At 44.0% G+C, this 22030-nt stretch overlaps 1 protein-coding gene across 3 annotated transcripts; it reads left to right on the top strand.

The window, feature by feature from the left end:
* The first annotated feature begins 350 nt into the window (after window positions 1-350).
* Window positions 351-21821, top strand: rbms2b (RNA binding motif, single stranded interacting protein 2b). Of its 3 annotated transcripts, XM_052058140.1 has the most exons (14): window positions 354-618; window positions 7217-7401; window positions 9525-9583; window positions 9791-9882; window positions 13710-13867; window positions 14749-14828; window positions 16336-16445; window positions 16917-16963; window positions 17045-17138; window positions 17235-17285; window positions 17410-17520; window positions 18565-18645; window positions 18725-18810; window positions 18891-21821. In XM_052058140.1, the coding sequence occupies exons 1-13, from the start codon at window positions 544-546 to the stop codon at window positions 18800-18802; spliced, it is 1221 nt and encodes a 406-aa protein (XP_051914100.1). In that variant the 5' UTR covers window positions 354-543; the 3' UTR covers window positions 18803-18810; window positions 18891-21821. The 3 variants fall into 3 exon arrangements, with proteins under 3 accessions (XP_051914099.1, XP_051914098.1, XP_051914100.1); XM_052058139.1 differs by having other exon boundaries at window positions 351-618; window positions 7220-7401; window positions 17045-17285; XM_052058138.1 differs by having other exon boundaries at window positions 352-618; window positions 17045-17285.
* The last annotated feature ends 209 nt before the right edge of the window (window positions 21822-22030 follow it).

The raw sequence follows: 22030 nt of genomic DNA, 5'->3' as shown, positions 1-22030 counted from the left end.
CACACACTCATGCACTTGTGGCTTTGCTTGGAGAGTGTCAGTCAAATGAGGCTACATTCTAAAAACACTGCATAATCCCTCTTCAATAAATAGCATGCATGATAAGAAACGGCGCGGCTTCAGTCAAATCCAACACCACACCGCTGCAATTGCATTTCGAGTCAGGGTCACTATAATTGACACAGCATGTTTCTGTATTTTGAAAATGGCTTTTTTTGAAATGTTATGGGAAGAGGACAGAAATGTCCTCCAACTACGGAATGACCCATATACAGTACAGTACTGTGCGTATTGGATGTTTTGGGGGGGACTGGGGGGGGGGGGGGGGTCAGGGAGGGGAGGGGGGCGTCCTGCGCAAGCACCATTGTGAGAGCGATCCCAACCCAAGCGGCAAGCGTGCAGGTGGAGTGCGGCGAGCGACTCCAATCAGCAGCGCCGCTCGTGGCTCGTGGCTCGTGGCTCGTCGATCTGGCTCCTGGCTCACTTTCCCCGGCTGACGTCAGCTGCCTGGCTGCTCTCGGCTGTCCGCTCCACCGCGTCAAAATGCTGCTCTCCGTGCCGCCCAGGACCGGAGGAGTGAACGCGTACAACGGCTACCCGGGCAAAAGCATCAAGAAGGTAAACTTTGCTCGTCGTCGCTCGCTTTGTCTGCTAGTGCGACACCTCGTTCGCAGCTCGGCGCCGGTTCGGGGCCGCGTGAAGCTGCAGTGTCCTTGAGCCAAGTGAACCGCAGGCGACCCGACTCTCCACCACACGCCTGGCTGCGAGCAACATTTAGACTCAATGATTTAGTGATAGATGGCGTGGTGGTGAACTCACGTCGGAGATGGTTTCGGTCGCTGCTTTGGTTTCTGTTCTCTCTTGCTCGCCCTTTCCTCGCATTGCTGCGCACGAGAATCCCCAACTGTGATCATTCCGACAATATCAATTGGGCCAGGTCTTTTGGTTTCAAATCCAATTTTCATTCATACATTTTTATGTCGCCGGGCTTGGATGACGTCTTTGCATTCATCACAAGTTGGCAAAGTTTTGTTCTTGGCTCTTTTACGCCCGTCGACGTGCCCCACCCCTTCAAGTCCCTTAGTGATAACAACCGAGAGGGGCACGCAGGCTGCGTGAAAGAAAAAAAAAAGTTTTCAACAAAAGTCACCTTACATTGGACTACATGGACAAGATCGATTGCACTGCAATACGATCAGAGATGGACCAACATCAACTCCAACAATGAGCGACTGGATTGCGCAAATGAATAATTCACGAGTTGACATTGGAATCTATTTTTAAAGATGCCGTATGTACAAACTGTAGGACGAGATCCCTTTGCATTGTTATTTATGGAAGTGCAGATGCCCGCATGGATTTAACACCACTCATGTATACTATATGGGATGTATAATCTAACTAACTATGGTTGCATAGGCAATGGGACGAACATGTCACGTCTAGAAATTAAGCTTCATGTTCAAAACGAAGATTGAAGATGTGGAAATATTCGTCACGGTCTATCCCGAGGCTTGAACAATGCTGAAATTGAACACCTCCCTCTGTTCCCAGTGTTATTCCCATCCCGCCTCGCGGCTGGCTGAGATTCAGATTGCACACATTTAGCAGCTGGAATTTCTGGAATCCTGGATTCAGACAGTATGATTACTTTGAGAGAGGTTCTGTAAACATCTTCTTTCAAAGAAGACATACACCACTTGATTTGGACACATTTTACATTGTCAGAATGCCAGAGTGGCACAGAGGCAGTCCTTGTAAATTCCAGCTTCAAGCGCTAACTCCTGCTTTGTGTCTTTGACTCAGAGGAGAGGGCGGAGACCAGAAAAGGATTAAAAGATTCACCCCCCCCCCTCTTCCTCTGCTTTCTATGAACTTCCACACATTTCCCCTCGCTCTTCCCGCCGCTCCCATACCTTAACTTCGTCTGTACTCTAGTTCACATGAAGAGGATGTGATCCTTTCTCGAAGATTTTTGGAACTATCCTTATAAGGTGTTAGAAGATTGTGTCGAAGTAACTTTGAGAGCATACGTTCACCTTCCTGCCGTTTAGTTTTTCAATAGAATTTAAAGACAGAACACCAGGGATCTTCATTGTTGCCCCCCCCCCCCCCACTCCTTCCAAAAAGGGCATATCACAAGATAATATCACTTGGTGCTCTTATCTTCTCCACTCTGCCTGTTCAGATTATCTTTGCAAAACCGTTAAGATATTCACATGTTTCTCTTTTGCGACAGTATTGGAAAACATATAGAGAGAGTAGAGAGTAGTGTCAATAAATCTGCCCCGACAATGAAAACAATGCTGAGTTCTGAGGTGTATCAGTGTGTTTATTTTTGATGGACGTGGCCATGGACATTTATGATTCGGGATTTGGTCACTTGTATGCAACCGATTAGTCTGGTTTTCATGGAGCCTTTAAGAGAACGAAACCGAATGACCAAATGAAACGCATCCACTGGAGTGACAAGGCTGAATGTGAGTGAAATTTGATTGGCATTCACAGGGTGGTACAGTCCAGTATATTCCTCTTGCCAGTCCACACAGTCGCCATGTAAATGATGCATCCGGTCTGCACATGCTCTGTCTTGACTTAATGCGGCGTGATGTCACCATTCACTCACTTGAAAATGGGCAGCATCTGACCAGAGCTCGTCTGTGATTGGAGAACTTGTTCTAAGGTACTTGCAACTTGTCTTTCTCAAACATTTGCACGAATAGGAGTGTGATCTGAAGAAGGCACTGACGCATGTAAAAGGCAGATTGGAATTGACCGCATCACATGTACAGTTGTGTTCATGTTTACATCCCCCTCGGGCGATGTAAACGTATGAGCACAACCGTCCGTATATCTGACAACTAGTGGTGATTGGTGATATTTGGGCTTGTGCTCAAATGTTTACATACCCAGAAGAATCGTGTCAAATTGCGTGTAGCCCCTTCCACACCAAGCGATTCTAATTGCCTTTTGAGTCATTGGATGCACATCACTTCCCTCTGGGGACCATTTACGATGTCGGATATATGTTTGAAGGTGCTGCTTTGTCCCCTTGCAACTATCACCCGGATAAAGCCTTATTGCTGTGGGAATGCCAAGTTGGCCCTTAATCACTTCAAACAGCAGCTGTATGCGAATGTGTGTCGTGTGTGCACAGAAAGGTCTCTTGTACTTGCTGAAAACGCCTGCAGGAATTTACGATTGACATCTTGAGCCCTAATCTTAAAGCCAACACGCTCACCCCCAAAAGCTCTCAGCAGCACAGGAACACAAACAAACATTTGTCCACCGGAATGAAAGGAATGCTTTGCAATGACAATGTGATACAGGTCAAGAGCAGCATCTCAGAAGGTACTATGGGATTGGGAGGGACAGGGGGGGGGGGTGACTCTAAAAGGAAATAGTCGGCTCATTTTGGTACCCAGCGCAAAGTGCTATCTGTCTGTGTGTATGGGTGGAGTTTTCTTTCCTTTGGCATTTTCGTCAATGCCCACAGTCAGAAATGGGCGTTGCCGCCGTTGTGGGACTGAGCACAGCCGACTTGATTCCCGGGCAATCGATGCAGCTCCCCTCCATCCTCCCTCATCCCCTTTGAATTGCGGGCAGTGATATGCGCAGTCAACATGGCCGAACGGAATTGCTGGAGTCGGTGCAGGAGATTGGCGCACGCAAAGTATGTTTATAAGAAACTGCAAGAAGTATTTGGAAATACATGCGAATGATGTCAAGTTAACTGCTATAAAGTGGGCAACCCCCGATGCTGCAGCTGTGTGTCACAAGACACATACACATACACGTACACAGCCAACGGTTGTGTCGTGGTATGCTCATGCTTTTAGAATGAATAATAATAATGAAAATGCATTCATGCATGAATTTACAATTTTTACAATGACTCAGAAAATACGCGTCCGTACAGCGCAGAATCTGTCAGCCTGCGCCTCGATCAAGTCCACCAACAACATTGTGTTACACCGCCTGCGCCAAGTTGGTCTTTAGTCTTGTCTATTTTATGTCACCAAATTGTCAGCTCATGTAACAGACCACGCCTTCAGTCTGCTGGGACGCTCAACCTGGGAAAGTGTGCTCTGCCAAAACACACTAAACTAGACTTGCCCTGGTATAAAAATGAAGACTTGCCAGTCTATGGCCCTTTGACTCACTCAACTTGCACTCGGCACAGGAACACTTTGTGTTCAACCCTACATGGGTGGAAAACACCTTGCAGCAGAGCTCAGGACTGACCGCTGAGGCAGATGGGCAGTCGGTTTGGTTGCGACTCACTGTAGTCCTTTTCTCTCAAGGAGCCCGGCAGTGCACTTTTAATGAGACACTACCTTCTGACTGGAGAGCACATGAGAGGGATTAGCACTTCAGCACAAACAAGCTGCGATCCCTCTTGGACAGGCCTCTCTTGCCAGGCATGAGATTGGATCTCCACGGGCCTGCAGGTGTATCCCTCCTGATAATCGCTGTGAAGGCGAGCAAAAGCACAGGAAAGAGCTGTGATTGCGCTCAAACTAACAGCATGCCATTGAGGCGAAAGAAGCGGGAGGGGGATTAGACGGGACCACGGCGATGAATGGGCTGTGGGATTTTCACAGGCTGGTCAGATGGAAAAAGGCCAAATTGCAAAACACTTTGGGTCTCACAAATCCATTTTAGTAGTGGAGATATAAAAAGCAGATGTTGCCTCTCATATCTGAACTATCAAGTATAAAGGGGTGAATGCTGGGAAATGAGACATTGGGTGCATTCATGACTCCCCACCTGTACTGTGTTCACATGCATGCATACAATGCATTTAACAGTTCATACTGGGTATTTTACAGTTAGCATGTCCATCTATTACCGTCGGTATGATACGTTTTTTTCTGTTTTATTCAGTTCGATTTGATTGCATTGAGATAGAGTGCCAAATCACAACGGAAGTGCTCTCGGGGCACTTTTTCAGATGGAGCAGGTCAGAGAACACACTCCACACTTATAAAGAGAAGTGTAGAGGTGCAGGGTTTGATTCCAGACTTACCTGTGCGGCGTTTGCATGTGGCTGCATGGGTTTTCTCCGGGTACTCCGGTTTCCTCCCACAATCCAAACACATGCTGGATTAGTTACATGCTCTAAACTGTCCCCCAAAAGTGGAAGATCACCTTGATTTGGTGAGTTTGAAATGAGAATAAAAAGGACTGATTTCTTCAATTGTGTAGCAGTGACAAATGGGAGGGTCGGAATGAGCTTGACAAGATGCTGGTGCGTGTGCTATCCAACAAGCCACGCCATTGTTCTCAGGCCAGCCCTGCTGACCCTGACTAATCAAACAGTTCCTCCTCCTCATCCGGCACTGACACACTGGGATGGAACCGAGGCCAAGCACCGCACTGCTGTTCAGTTAATTCACAACTCTGGGCTCCAAAGAACAGGACCAAGACATGACAGGATGAAGAGTAAATATTTGTCAGCTGTGGGCCATGTGTCTTTTTTGTGACTAAGGGCTACAGTATTTAGTTTTTGCCTTGTTCTGTGCATTGTTCAAATTGTAATTGCAATCAGTCCCTTCATCAAAAAAGTAACGATACAGATTGCTTTCGTGCTCAAAGCGCCCGACCAAGGGTTACTGAGCACCGCCCTGTCAACATAATAGTGAATTTAGAGACATATACAACTGTGTGCAGAAAAGAGACTTTCTTAATGAAAGTATCAAACCTGAAATTGGCCCTTGAAATAATACGAACACTGAAAAATAGAGAATTCCTTACTTTCAGGCAGAAAATACATCATTTCACTTTTCGGGCAATATATTCCACACTTTATGTATGGAACAGCAGCTATCAAACAGCTGAACACAATATAAATACATGGAAATAAAAAAAGACAAGTGTCAGCACAAGGAAGATATTCTTTCAACAAATACACTGTTTCACATGTTCATCGTGGTTTGCCTGCTGAGGTGTTGCTTTTTTGTTTTGAAGCTTTTACAAGTGCCATGGAAGGTTCCCAATCGAAGAAGGGCTCAAGTCCATCTATCTTCACTGTCATAAGAGATAACAGGCCCCCTTTTGAGCGAAGCTGTTTTGGGTTTTTAAAAAGACCGTGCAGAAGTATGGTGGTTACACCAGCTCTAATTATAAAACCGAGTATAACCAAGTAGCTTGTATATATTACTGGTATAGACCGCTACCTTCTCACAGTAAATCCAAGTTAAAACACACACACACATGTATGCACAAACACACACACACACACGCACACACACACACACACACACACACACACACACACGCACGCACACACTTACCAACAAAATGAGGGAATTCAACACAGTCACTGAAGTCAAGAAAAAGTGTGCGATGCCGAGAAGTTTTCTTGTCTTTGCTTACTGTCAGCTTATCAAAAGTGAGCTCATACAGGGGCAACCAATTACAAAGCCTCAAATTGTGGGTGAGAGCACCCAACCAGAGACTAGTTCGGGTAGAGAGCGTCGCTGCAGCATATTGGAGGCAGGGCAGTCAAGTTACAGTCATTTTGATCGTATATGACCATTTGGAGATGTGTCGGCTTCAGAAAAACGCTACATGAAGTGCTTTCAGGACATTCGACATACACGGCACGTTCGAGAGCAGAGACACTGCGTGAGTTTTCACCATTTTGAAGCCTCATTTATACTTGTGATAATTGAATCATTGAAATTGGTCAGGGTTGTTATAAACAACAATATTGTCTGTGGTCTCGTAGATTTACAAGACATGTTTTTTTTACCACTTCACAGGAACTTCAACATACCTGACCATTCAGTGCTTGGTTAGGTAAAGGGAAGCATTTGAAATTCAGTTCAACACTTAGAGGCAGGACAGAAAAGCAAGTACTTTGTTCTAGTCCAGCTTTGATGTATCCCCATCAGATACATATTTAATCATCTATTTTTTTCTGTTTTTGGCTCACACTTTCTATTTCTATTTCTCTTTATGTGGATGTTATTACTACTGGATGTGTTTTAATACATTACCAGACTGCTGAGTGCAATTCTTCTTCCACAAAACATGTTAAGAATAGAATGTGGGTGTTTTATTCAGAGTTTAAGTCCAAATTGAAAGACTTATCAAGTCCCCCTGCGTTTCCCAGCCACCGTTTGTTGTACAGAATGGGGAGCATCGTAGTACATGAGCTAAGGGCCATAAATCCAAGGGCACCTCCTAAATGCCTAACTGTCTTTTCCAGCAGACATATGCGCCTCCCTCCAATCATCAGATGGCTCCTCCGAGCCCCAGCAGCAATAGCGGCAATACCAGCACCATCAGCAACATCAGCAATAATGGCGTCGAGCAGCTAAGCAAAACCAACCTGTACATCCGTGGCCTCCACCCCGGAACCACAGACCAGGATCTGGTCAAACTCTGTCAGCCGTAAGTCACCCAGCAAGCTACTGATCCAAAATGTAAATGTACAAGCTATACATCTTCTCTCATGAGGCAGCTGAGAGGATCAAGAGGATGTTAGGAACAGAGACCAGAGTGACGGCTAAAGGCATAGCTGATGGATGACTGTCTCAATGTGTTTAGATGGGAAAAAAATCCAAGATGAAATAAGTATGAATGATGAAACTCACTGTTGCAAAGTGAAAGAAAAAGTGGTCGATTATTAGTTGCACATGATTAGATTAAAATGTCTGAACCTAACACTTTGGTGTGCGTATATATATATATATATATATATATATATATATATATATATTTTTTTTTTTTTTTTTTAAAGAAAACCCAGGAAACCCTGTGCACATTTTAATCACGTGCAACCGATGTACATGTTCAGTCAATCCAAAGGATCCTTTTTTTTCAGTGTAGACGTCTCTGGCATGGAAAGGTTGATTCCAGTCATGTTGTGTGCGGAAAAAAAGGCCACAGAGTTTGTTGCAGCTGTGCACAAACTTTCCAACAACTTGCGCCTCGGTCCATGTAATGAGTTCTCATTACATTTCAGCTCGTACGACTTGTATGACTTTAGCTCTCCAGGGCTGCGCTTCTTCTAAGTTCTTTCAAATGCCTCATGAGATTTTGGGAGTTTTGAAAAGAACGCTGTGACATCAAACAGCACTATACGCCAATCAATCGGGCATGTTTGTTGGAGCTCCCGCGTAAGCCGTTGAAACAAGCACGGCGGAGAGGAATGATCCATGCGAGCGTAATTGAGGAATGGAGCCCGGTGATGAGAAGCAACGGAGCACAGAAAATGTGACCGAGGAAAAGAGTGAGAGAAAAGGAGGGAGTGTGAGCAAGTCAGGGAGGCAGGAAGGGAGGGGGAGGCCTGCTCTTTTACAGCTGTCTGGAAGATATGGCTCACATGAGGCTGCCCAACCCAACAGGAAACGGCGAGCCCAGGGGGAAAGGGAAAGACAAACATGGCAATGGCATGAACGGGGGCTGGGGGCTGGATGTGGATGGAGAGAATCAGAGAGGCTTGGAGTGAGTTGGGTTCACATTGTGGGTCAGGTGGCGCTCTGTTCTGCGGGGGTGGTTCTCATATTTCTGCTTTTACGCAGCCTGATAAAATCACAGCATGAAATTTGCCTTTTAGCGCAGCACATTAGGGGCCAGTACGACTCCCTTCCATTGACCAAGCTCAAAGAGAGGATTAGGTTTCCAACAACCTTTACTGGAAGGAACAGATTCATGATTATTACCATAGCTGCCTGTGTAGAACAGCAGGCGGTCGTGTCAACGATGGATCGTGACTGACTTTGCTCAAGTTTGAGGCTACAAGTAAAGGATAGCTCCCCTCCCCCACTTGCACTGCGTAGGCAGATGAGAGCAGTGGACGGACGGGGGTTGGCCTCCAGTTGTATCCGCCGGGTGCTGCTTTGTGGCTCTGGTCCACGGCTGCTCGTTGACCCTGGATAGACATCGGGCTCGTCTCTGGATCCTCTCCATCCTTCCTGCGCCTCTTCTCCACTACCAATCATCCTATTCTGAATCGGAAGTACGCAATCAAAGCATTTGCACGGCTCTATCCAGATGTAAGATGGCAGCGTTGTTTTGCAGTCGATGGGTACGGCGTGCAGTTGGAAACAGAGTAGACCGTGAAAGAGTCAGGCCTGGCAGGAGCTCCCATCAATAATACAGATGGCCACTTAGGCAACGGGTGGACGATAGCGATGAATTTCTCACTGACATGTCCATATGCTGCAATTTGAAATGGACATTTGATGACATGTCCTTATTTAGCCTGTCCTGAAAAACCCCACCTCCGATCCAAGTTGCCACAATCCAACAGAGGAAGCATGACATCCCAGTTCTGTTTCGTAAACCTTATGAATGAAATGTGACAGTCGTGCAGTGTGGATGGATAGCCGTGAAGGCTATGACGCTGCCTGGAGTGAGGCTGCTGAGCGGAATGAGAATGTGGCTGAGCGCCAGCATTGCGCAGGACAGCCCAGGAGAGGCATATCCCATTACACTGCATGCACATGGAGGCTCTTTTACCAGGACAATATTGGATTGAATTAAATAATTCCTGTTTCTTGTTTCTCCAGCTATGGGAAAATCGTGTCCACAAAGGCTATACTGGACAAGACAACCAACAAGTGCAAAGGTGAAAATGGAGCACTCCAAAATATGTTTCTTACATCTATTGCATGCTTTGTAAAGTCTTTGAGATTTTTCACAAAATCTTTCATGTTAAATTAGTGACTGTCCATCCCGAGTGTTTATGGAGTTTGTCACCCACTGGATAGTCGCACTCCCGCTTCACGTGTGGAATGGATGGTCCCTGAAGGTCTTTCATCTTGTGTTTTTGCAGGCTATGGCTTTGTGGACTTTGACAGTCCAGCCTCGGCTCAGAAGGCAGTGACAGCACTGAAGACGGTGGGCGTGCAGGCTCAGATGGCCAAGGTACGAGCGCTACATCAATCATGCTCATTATCACCCGCCGTCTCTTGAATAGAACTATAGAAATGTTCATCACTCATCTGAAATGTTAGCAAAAGTGGAGACACTATTAGTGTAGAGAGCGTTTGATGTGGTTGAGATCATCTTAAGGTCAAGGTCTTCCACACTAGACTCATCCAAAGGTGTCTTTGTGAACCATGCTTTGTGCACTGGGACACAGATAACGCCCCCTCCTCCCTTGGGCTTTTAAATATAAATAAACCCGAATGTATGTGTCAAAGAAGCTGAACTGATATTTCTAGACAATCTGGACATGTTAAGGAGGAACGAAATTTAGCCTGGGTTATGGAGGTGTCAGAGATTCATTGTTGCATGTACTTCCGGTGCATATTTATTTTTGTTTGCTTGTTTGTTTATTGTTTATTGAATATACAAAATATACAATACAGTAATTAATTGACAGAAAGTGAAGGTCAGTAAAATGGTAAGTAAGGAAAACAGCCATCATACAGCACAATTACATGTTCAAAGGAGTAGGACGAAGTAAAAAACTTATCTAGTCCTACCCCTTGTTATGTAATAATATATAAATTGATCATTTTTCAATCAGAAAAGAAAAGGAAAAAGTCTGCATATCAACATAAGCTTTTACCCTTATGTGTGCTATCTATAACCTTTTACTATAACTATAGCTTTTGGTTTGTATATACAGTACGTACACATTCTAGCACATTTATATGTTGATTTTCTCATATTCATAATGGCAATACCATTTCACAACTGTGTTTAATACGTTTATCAATGTAATTCTGATGTATAACTATATTTAATCAATTTAATATAAATTAATAAATTGACCAGCTTAATTCTGATTTAGGTATGGATTTTTTTGGTACTATTCTCTGGAATTTGTTTTTGAATTCTGCAGACGAGTCACTCATTTTCAGGTCAGTTTCAAACTTATTCCACCGAGTAACACGATTATAGATATACTCCTTTGCTTGATGTTTGTTCTTGTTTTGGATTTTTTGCATAGGTTGGTACCCCTTAAATTACAGCAACTTTCTCAAATTTCAAAAAGCTTCTAGATGTTTTGGAAAAGGAGGTTACTGTGTGCTTTGTACATTAATTGGGTGATTTTGAAGTCAACCAGGTCATAAAATTTCATTGTGTTTAATTTGATAAATAGTGGATTCGTGGGTTGCGTAAATTTAGATCCATTGATAACTCTGATAGCTTTTTAAAAATAGTTTTAAAACAGGGAGTGTGTTTGTTTGGTTTTTTTTCCACATATACAGTACATACATATATACATACATATTTCCACACAGGAGGTCATATATGATAGTAATAATAAAGAGTATCATGTGTACAAAGATCTCTTATTCAACACATCCTTGGTTTTGAGGAGGATTCATATGGTTTTGGATATTTTTCTTTTGACATGATCTATATGTGGCTTCCAACATAGTTTTGCATCTTTTACTACTCCAAAAAACGTATTTCCATAAGGTCTTTCTATTTAAATTGAGTTTACCATAATTTTAACTTGGTGTTTGATTGGTCTCATGCCAAAAACAATTAACTTTGATTTTTTTCAAGTTAAGTGACAATTTATTCCTGTTGAACCAGTTTTTTAATTTATTCAATTCCTTTTCCACAGTTTTCAGGAGCTGTTTCAGTTTTTCTCCAGAGCAGTAGAAAGTTGTGTCATCAGCAAATAGGACACATTTGAATTGTTTTGAGACACTGCAGATATCATTTATATATAAGATGAATAGTTTTGGACCAAGTACAGACCCCTGAGGAACTCCATTAGTGATCTTCAGTTGATTAAATTTTTTATTGTTGAACTACACGTACTGATATCTGTTATCTAAATAACTTTCAATCCATTTATATGCTACGCCTCTCATGCCATAGCCCTCTAATTTATTCAATAATATACTATGATCTGTAGTATCAAAGGCTTTTTTTTAGATCTAGAAAAATCCAAACTGTATATTCTTTGTTATCTATATTAGTAGCTATTGCTTCCACAAACTCAGAACAAAAGAGATCTGGAAGCCGGTTTATTTTTAAGGGTAATCTTTTGGGATGACTATAATGACTGATCAAAATGTGTAATGGCTTGTTTATGGGTTGAAATGATTCACATATGCAATTATAAACATTGTTTTTGCTGTTGGGGTGTTTGGTCCCCATCCCTGATGGCCTTGATGGCCTATATGTGAAGTAGAAGTGACCTATAACTTTTGTGCACAACCACAGTGTTTTCCCATGCTTCATCGGGCTCCTTTCCGTTTTCTCTTTATCACATACAGTATGAGCCCTGCTGCACAACGAAAAACCAATTAAGCCACCACTTGTGTGTGTGTGTGTGTGTGTGTGTGTGTGTGTGTTTTGTGTATGTGTGTGTTGGCAGTGACATGCATGGCTGTATGCTTCAACCCATGTATTTATGGGGATTAATGCACAGTAGAATACGTGGGTGCACAAACATCACTCCTTGAATACACATAGGTATAGTTTTTTGTGTGTGTGCATTTGTGTGTGTGTGTGTGTGTGTGTGTGTGTGTGTGTGTGTGTGTGTGTGATTCATTACTATGGGGAAGGTTTCCCTGTACAAAGGCACTGCCTGTTCTCCCTGGTGGCATCTGACTCAGTGTCTGAGCAGCTCCCCAGGCAGCAGGGCCCATTGCCCAGCCGGCCGCCATGTCAGTACACACACATACGCACCACGCACAGGGAGAGAGGTAGAGAAGCACACAGACGTTGGAATGGCCTTGCCCCAAACACATTCGAACACTCTCTCACATACACACAGTAAGGGAAAGCCGATACGCCGTTACGCTGGATCACTGACATTCATGCGGCTTCTTCCTGCTCACAAAATAATAACTTGATTTTCACTCACCGCTTCACGGTGGCTTTACAAGCAGGCTTATGTTTGCGTCAGATTACCCTGGGACTCATTGGAAGCCGCGTCTGACCCCCTCCTGCGTTTGCTGTCGTGGTGTTAAAGGGAGGAGGTGGGGCGGCGTCTCATCTTCATCGCAGGTCAAAGCTGTCACGCACGCATTGCTAATGGAATGGAAATTCATTCAAAGTGCGTTGACAACTTTGAATCCAATCTACACTCCGAGGTCATGTGCATTGTGGGGACATGGCTGCACGCTACTTTGATGAGAGAACACAACAGATGGGAGCTTCATTCTGTCATTTGTTCAAGTTTGGTTGCAGCACCAGTGTGTGATTGCCGCAAGAAAATGAAGTTATCTACTGCTTGGTGTTTGACTGTGCTTGAGGTCATCTCAACTGAACATGAACCAGCGAGCATTAAAGACAGTGATGGAACTGATTTTGAGAAGCCAGATATTTCCCTTCCATTGTCTTATTTAATTAAGAGAATATGTTTGATTTTGTGAGTTTCTATACAGTCTGAGTGAAGCAGCATGCACATTTCTGAACGCATCCACGATGAGGGGGCGGTGATTTTAGGGGCGACCAGCCATCTTGATTTTTGTAAAATCGGCAAAATAGCGAGGTAAAACGGCAATAGATGAAGTTATAGTCACAAATCCGTGATCGCATGAATCCACAATAACCGAAGTGCGTGAACACTGTATATCTGGGTTCTCTTTTTTTCTGGTTTGTCCCACGCAAACTTGGACATGTCCCAAGTTGTGAGATGGTCGTTCCTGTTGAAAAGAGAAAATTCAGAGCGTTAGGTTTGCAACTTCCCTGACAACTTTCATCGAGTACATCTTTCTCTCAAGCCCATGACTTTGTAACCCTTTCTCACTCTCTTCTGGCCTCTCTGCTTTCAGCAACAGGAGCAGGACCCCACCAATTTGTATATTTCCAACCTGCCGCTTTCCATGGACGAGCTGGAGCTGGAGAACATGCTTAAGCCCTTTAGCCAGGCTATTTCGACACGCATCCTGCGGGACGCCAATGGAATCAGCCGAGGAGTGGGCTTTGCCAGGTACAAACGCTGGCTATTTCATCATGTCAGTGTAAAATCAACCCCAAAAAACCCCAACACCAACAACAACAAGAATTTTTTAAAAAAAAAGCTTCCTTGGTCATCATTTGAACAGCAAACATTGAAAGACGTTTCAAGGACCTATGCCTTCATTTAAACCTCAACTCAATTATTTGGCTTTGAAGCCGCCACTTTGGGTGAATTCTGGAGTTTGGTGACAAACTTTGCCTGAAAGGGCTCCAATCTGAGCCAAATATCATTAAATAGAACATTATTTACTTATTACTACAAACATTATTGACAGCAAAACTCTGAGTTGCTCGGTCTATGCCAGCGGCACAGTGTGACAGCCTCAACAACGAACAACCTCGATTTGCAATTTTGGGTCTTTCTTTGGGGTGCTGTGCTGTGAGATTTCTTTCTGTGAAAATTTTGTTTAATGGCTTAAGAGAGGGTGGCTGGTTAGCGCGCCGGCCTCACGGTGCAGAGGTGCAGGGTTCGATTCCGGCTGTGTGGAGTTTGCATGTTCACTCTGTGTCTGAGTGGGTTTTCTCGGGGTATTTGGGTTCCTCCCACATTCCAAAAATTGCATGGCAGGTTAACGGAACACTTTAAATTTCCGGCTCTTTTAGTCTCACGCCTAGGGACAATTTAAAGTGTTCGTCTATGTGCGCCCAGCTCAGGGTGTCCACCGCCGACTGCCCAAAGACAGCTGAGATAGGCTCCATCCAGCATGCCCAGCGACTTTTGTGAGGATAAGCCAATCAGAAAATGGATGGATGGATGGATGGATGGATGGCTATTTGCAGGCTTGTTTTTTCCTTGAGTAGGCACCGCACAGTACCAAAGTTTATTCATCATTGTATGAATTTATTTTACAGGATGGAGTCAACAGAGAAATGTGAAGCCATCATCCAGCATTTCAATGGGAAATATATCAAGACTCCACCCGGAGTTTCAGGTGACTCATTTGTGTTATTTGTTGAGGGAACAGTTTGTTTTGTTTGGTTTTCAAAAGGAAATGTTCCACTCTCTGGGGTACAAGTCAAATAACGCTCCAACATAAACAGGCATTGACACATTCGAATGTTGACGCAAGTGCCAAAACAACTACTGCGACTTTTTTTTAGAAATGATGATCCTATCGAGTATTCAGTCCAGCTGACAATTTCTTTCCTGGTAAAATGTCTGAGGAGCAAGAATCTATACCAGTGGTTCTTAATTAACCTTGTTAGAAGTACCAAACCCAACCAGTTCATATGCACATTCACCAAACCCGTCTTTAGTGAAAAATAAAAATTCACGACATTAAAAAAATGTATTTATAAAAAAAACAGCCAAAAAGTCATTACAAATTTAAGACATAAGTCTAAGTTTTTTTTAAATTGTATGGTAGAGGCTCTGTCGAACCCCTGAGACCGATTCACCGAACCCATAGGGTTCGATCGAACCCAGGTTAAGAACCACTGATCGATACAAATAACACTTAAGTTTGCCAAACTTGATGTATTTTTAGCATTAGTGCTTAGCTTAAAGTAAAAATCTTTTTATACGAAAGTTCATATAAGCCAGGGTCTGGCGCCTGGTGCCTTTTTTGGCCCTTTCGTTCTCTGCTCAGCCCGCAGAGAACGTGAGGACTAAACAATGAAAGCTCTGACCATGGCTGTCATACTCACCTGCTCTGTATTTAGTTTTTGTCCACATTTCCCACAATATTCATGTCACGTTACACTGCTTCCTGAGCGATGTGTTGATCAGACACAGGCGGGGAGCCATGCTGAGCTAAGTTAGCTGGAGAAGCTTTAACATACACCGTGGCAAATGAAAGGACGAAAGACCCTTGGCTCCCATCAACCAGTGATGGGATGTACCGTGAGCAGTCTTAAACTTGCTTCGTGGTAATTTAACAGCAAAGCCGAGTTGTTATTTACCTCTTGCAGCACGTGTTCCCCCCTTCGTCGTCACGCATGCGTCTTTCTCTGTTGCCATCTCCAAGTTTCGTCAGCTTCACTTTGCAGTAATTTCATGAAACTTTTTGACCTTCTTCGTCTAAGGGTGAGCCCGAAGTTTTAGGCAACCATTTAAATGTTTGAGAATGTCTCCATTGGAAGGAAGGAAGTCGGGCTAGGTCCTTCAGCAACAAATGTCCATGCGGAAACATGAAAAAGGGGCCCAACTTTTATTCCACATGGCACAAATATGGTTTCATCTTTATTCATTTTAGTTTCAAGGCACAAATGTCTGTGTCGACTTAATCGAGTCAGCCACTCCCCCCACCCCGTCCTCATTCTAAACAATTCAGAAGTCATGTCATAATTACAGCTAATATTTTGTATTTGTATGAAAATATTTTCTCTGAAAAACCCAAGTGAAAAAAGAGAACAACGATCAAAAAAGGAGAATGCTCTACAGTTTACACTAGGTTCTGTATTTCTTCAATTAAAATATCCTTCAATGTCCTGGTCTAGTCCCACCAGAGCCTTTATTGTGTAAATTTGCTGATGGAGGCCAGAAGAAGCGCCAGAATCAAGGAAAATATCTGCAAAACGGACGGAGCTGGACCAGAGAGGGAGAGACTGTGAGTTCATTTTTCTTGAGCACAAATCAGATTTGATGTCCTCAAACATTTTACTGCAAGTACCAGCTACAAAAAATACTGAGCCATCATGACCACGATGTACCGCAGTAGTTTAGTGGGCCTAAGTGTTCATGAGAAATCACAATAATCTGTGCATGAACCGTGCATGGGTGCATTTTGTGTAATGTGCACTATAAAGATTACGTTTGCAAAAGGGAATATGTTTGTGGGTGGCTACATGCTTGCATGTGAACTCAATAAAACATACGAAGAATAAGAAACACATAAGCAGAAATCTCCATTGGTTGTGAAATGAGTTTTGAACAAAAATTCTCGTTCCAGGTTCAAGCTAACCATTTTGATGTAGGCTTTCCCAAGTTCATATCGTATGAGGAAATGGAGAGACTCATTTGAAAAATTAAATGAAAAAAAGAACTCTATGCCCAGTGTCTAATGTCATTTTCCCTCCAGGGTGGAATGACTCTTACATATGACCCCAGCACCGCCTTAGCAAACGGGTCAGTATACACCAGTGTGCATGGAGGAAGGACGGGAAGACTTTGTGCTGTGCTGACTAAAAAGCGCTACCATCTGTCCAGGTTCTACTCCTCTCCCTACAGCATGGCTCCCAACCGGATGATCGGGCCCGCCTCGCTTTCTCCTTACATGCATTCGCCTGTGTCTGCCTACCAGGTACACGCAAGTGCTCGTGGGAATTTGTTCTCATTCAAAAGGTCAACACAAGGGGTGACAAATGTGACAAAATTCTCACATTTGCTTGCTTGCCAGGTGCATAACCCTTCTTGGCTTCACCACCAGTCGTACATCATGCCGCCCACGGTCAGTCACTCCCATCCCATTGCCTCTTGTGCAATTTCGTTCATTCTTTCTTTCTATTTTTAAAATTTAATGTAATTTTTTGTTATTGTTTTGTTTTGGTCACAATTGTGTTGTTCTCATAAAGGGAGCTGTCCTGACGCCGGGGATGGAGCACACCATGTCCATCCAGCCCACGTCCATGATGGGGCCCCTGGCACAGCAGCTCAGCCACCTCTCGATGGGCAGCAGCGGCACTGTCAGTAAACCGCACATTGTTAAATGCATTGATTGAGTCACAATTGGGTCAACCAGTCAGCAGCCAACTGGCTGCGCCGTGCAGCGGGTGGGCAAAGCGGCAGGTTTTAAACCGGATGGATGGGTTCAGTCAATCATAGATGACAAATTAAGTTGAAAAAAAAAGACTCAACATAGCGGCACAGTCATCGACCGGGTAGCACGTCGGCCTCATGGTGCAGAGGTGCAGGGTTCGATTTCGGCTTCCTGTGTGGAGTTTGCATGTTCTCCCCATGCCTGTGTGGGTTTTCTCCGGGTATTCCGGTTTCCTCTCCCACTCCAAAAACATGCATTACAAGTTAATGGCACACTCTAAGTCAGTGGTTCTTAACCTGGGTTCGATCGAACCCCAGGGGTTCGGTTAATCGGTCTCAGGGGTTCAACAGAGCCTCTGCAATGAAGGTTAAGACACACCCGACCTAACATGTCAATCAGTTTTGACGCGCCCGCTTGTCCATCGCTGCCTGCAGATGAGCACGTGACATTGCTTGTCCAATCAGTGCAGTGGGAAATTTAGTTCGCTCAGTAGTCAACGTGTGACTGTCGTGATAGTACGTCATACAATTAAAATATATACAGTATATACTTAGGCCATGTAATTGTATGTCCTTTTTTTCTGTTTTTCATCAATGTGTTTTTTTATGTCTTGAATTTGTAAAATATATACAGTATATTTTTTTTTTTCACTAATGAAGGGTTTGGTGAACGTGCATATGAACTGGTTGGGTTCTGTACCTCTAACAAGGTTAATAACCACTGCTCTAAATTGTTCCTAGCTGTGAGTGTGAGCTCTGATGGTTGTTTGTCTATGTGTGCCTTGCGTTTGGCTGGCAACAGGTTCAGGGTATCCGCCACCTACTGCCCCTGGACAGCTGCGATAGACTCCAGCACAAATCTAACTGGCGACAGTCAAATACATTTTTCCACTGAAAGCACTGACTTTCAGTGTACAGTATTTGGACTTTAGGGGGACACTGTCCTGTCTTACATTGCAATTATTTTTCAGTACATGCCTGCAAACACATCTATGCAAGGGACATACATCCCCCAGTACACCCAAGTGCCTCCCGCCAACATCTCAGTCGAGGTAAGCACACACCCAAGCTGTGTACAAAAATGGCTCCTCCAATGCCTCATGAGGCTCACATTCCCGTCCTCCATGTCAGGAAAGTGCCGTTCAACAGCCTGTTGCAATCGAGACACGCTCTGAACACACAAGCTACTCCTACCAGCATGACAAGTGAAGGCAACAGTGAGTTGGAATCAATGCGTGCATGCATACGTTACCTTTTATTGATTGAATTATTCTAAAATTAACCTTTGTGTTGTCAGATCTCTCTCCATGGACTGTTACACAGAGAGGACATTTTGTAGTTTTGTTTTGGGGTTTTTTGGGGGGTTGGTTGGTGGGTTGTTGTTGTTGGGTTTTTTTTCTTTTGGAGCTACTCCAGTCTGACAAAGATGGTGAAAGTCAGGCGAAAAGGCGTTTGGATGGACTGAAGTAGGCGACTCTATTTCGATGAACACACATTTCAAGCCAACATGTTTTGCTTTGGTTTGTTCTGTGGGGAGTTTTTCCCCGCTTCTTTTTGTTGTATATATGCTTGTGTTTGTTGGTGTGATTCTTGCTTCCTGTGCCCCCAATGTTTGTTAAAAGACAAAGCAACTTGAGTCCGTTTAGGACAGGGGTCCCCAACCTTTTTTGCCCCACGGACCGGTTTATGTCAGACAATATTTTCAGGGACCGGCATTTAAGGTGCGGCGGAAATAATACAACAAAATAATATGGTATGAGCGGCATAAAAACTGTTGTGTTTTGGAAATATAATAATAAACACAAGGAGCGTCTAATCTGGCCGCAACACTCTGATCGCTATGGTAATGTTTAATGCCTTCAAAATACGATACAACGCAAATTCAAAGTGTATGAAAATGACGACTCACCACAGCCCCGAGCTTGATTTTCTGCAAGAAGACGGTCCCTTCTCGGGGTAATAGGAGACAATGACACCTCAAGTGTGTGTTTTATGTCCAGTCTACTCCGTAATTTTGTTTTAGTCGCCATTGCTGCAGAAAACCCGCGCCTCACACAGGTAGGATGTCGGAAATAGCAACAGTGCTATTGTGGCGATCTCAGAGTATTCAGCCATAACTTTAATAGAGTTGTCTCGAACGTACTTTTAAGGCCGCCGTCATTTGCAATCTCCAGCAGTTTTTTTTTGCGAGCTCCGGCGTTTTGTTTTTAGCGTAATCGGTCACGTGACGGAGAAGCGTGGCTTGACGTGTGTCAAGCGTGACACAGACGGATGTAACGGAGAATCCGGTAATTTTTCCAAAATAAAACATCTGTCTTGGTCCGAAATAAATAAAACTGAATTAAGCCAAGTTCTTTCTTTGCGGCCCGGTACCAAATGTGCTGCGGACTGTTACTGGTCCGGGGACCGGCGGTTGGGGACCCCTGGTTTAGGAGACATTCACTCCCAATTTGACAGGGTAATTCTTTAAATTTGGGTGGATGATGGAGGGCGGAGGGGGGTGCGTGAATGATATACTGGCAATGGAATCTGTTCTGAAAGCTAACTAGAAGAGAGAAGGGAGTGTTGTGCTCAAGTCATTTCCGGATGCAAGCGTCTTGACGACGCTTTCGACAATCAGACAATTCCTGTAATCCCGGTGCTTGATTAGAGAAGGAAGAGCAACATTGATTGAATCATTCCAGTGAATATCTTTGCTTGTGCTTAAAAGAAGTGTTTATCATGTTGCTTTCTGTACTACAGTCACACCTGACTTCTTGGAATATTCAAACAAGTTGGCCTGCACATCACGAGTGGATTTTCTCCTTTTCTGCAAAAGGGATGACGTCCCCCAATCGTCCCATTGTACTTCTACCAAACTGTCTACATCCATATGATAAAATATGGACAGCAAGAAGTGTAAGAAGCATAGCTCTGCCTTCTTTTGGCCAATGGTATGCTTTCATACTGGCCTTTTTGTTGTGACTGCCTTATGTTTTTGGGTGTGCTATTTTTGTATTATTTAAATGTTTTCGGTTTCATTTCATGTATGATGTTTTTCAGATTCATCCTATTTTTCAAAGAAACCCTGATTTTTATTTTTGATAGTGTGTTGTGTGCATCAGCGGTGTTTCCATATTTTTGGTATGTTTAAACGTTTTATTTGACGTTCTGTGTGTCGTTCAATGTCATCGAGGCTTTAATGGGTATTTTTGTTTTGCTTTTCCAGCTATTTCTGTTGCGTCTGTCCCAAACTTCATGAGCATCATTCTTGATCTGGAATCGATTCTTCGTTGTTGAGGCTACGTTTACTTTACTTTCCCCGCAGCCACGGCAGTCCCCGTTTGCCCGAAACGTCCTGCACGACAGGGTTTTCGACATACTATATTTTTCCTCCGTGTTACAATCTCAGTCTGTTGTGGTGCCGCACTATGTTTGAGTTTACCGGACGTTTTTGGATCCTTCATACATAGCACACTGTGTGAATGATTTCTGCAGATCAAAGGCTGACACCTGGCATCTTTAGAGCGTTTATTGTCCCAGCAGTCAGATGAAGCTCCAGAGTGCGCACCATCCATACAACCTTTGATAAGATTGTAGGATGTTTTCAGTCAACGACAAATTCATTAGTCCATCTTTTTGTACCATGCAAAACAGCCTGTGAGCATATTAAATTGCGTTACCGTGCTCCCGTCCACTTTGCACCGCCTACTAATCGTTACATGCTATTATGTACTCTCACATTTTATTGCGTCCAGACCCCCCCCCCCCCCCCATCTCCCTTCGGCAAACTAGTTTTCTCCTCAGCACGGGGACGAAATGTGACGATTTCTACATCTCGCGTGGCATCCACAGCCTGTCACGTTTTCCCTCCCGTTCCCCCCATGTTGTCTCACGGCCGTCCCTTGGTGTCCATGTTGCCGCGGCTGCTGGGAACGTTGTGTCGAGGTGGCGTTGAGGTTTAGATGCTACAAACAAACTTACCTCACCTTCATAGGTTCAGTTTTGTGAAAGGGCTTATAGGCAATAAGCAGTTTTAGTAGGCTGTTCACAGCTGGTACTGTGTCAATCTCCTGTATGTCCTCCTTCCAAGCTGCGCCAATCAAGTCCAAGGTCTGATGATCTATGCAATTAATTTATAACCCTTACAAAGGCAATAGTACACTTCCCAAAAATATGACCTCACAGTGGGCACTTTTAAGTGCTGTGGCAAATGGAGACTGCATAATACAAGAAACTTTGGTTTTGATTGGGTTGTTGTTGAAACACTACGAACTTGATGACGTCCAGGCTCTGACCATCCACCCGATTTTGCTGAGGTCACTCATGTCGTTTTTTTTCTGACCCCCGTAGCTGACCGTTTGCGTAGCTACATCCCGGACACACAGGCTGGCCGATCACGGCAAATGGACAATTGAAGTCATTTCCGTGAACCATGAAGCTGCTCCCGCTCACTTT

Source organism: Hippocampus zosterae, chromosome 2 (assembly GCF_025434085.1).
Source record: "Hippocampus zosterae strain Florida chromosome 2, ASM2543408v3, whole genome shotgun sequence".
NCBI lineage: Eukaryota > Metazoa > Chordata > Actinopteri > Syngnathiformes > Syngnathidae > Hippocampus > Hippocampus zosterae.
The sequence above is the reverse complement of the archived record's forward strand: the minus strand, read 5'-3'. Positions and strand labels throughout refer to the sequence as shown.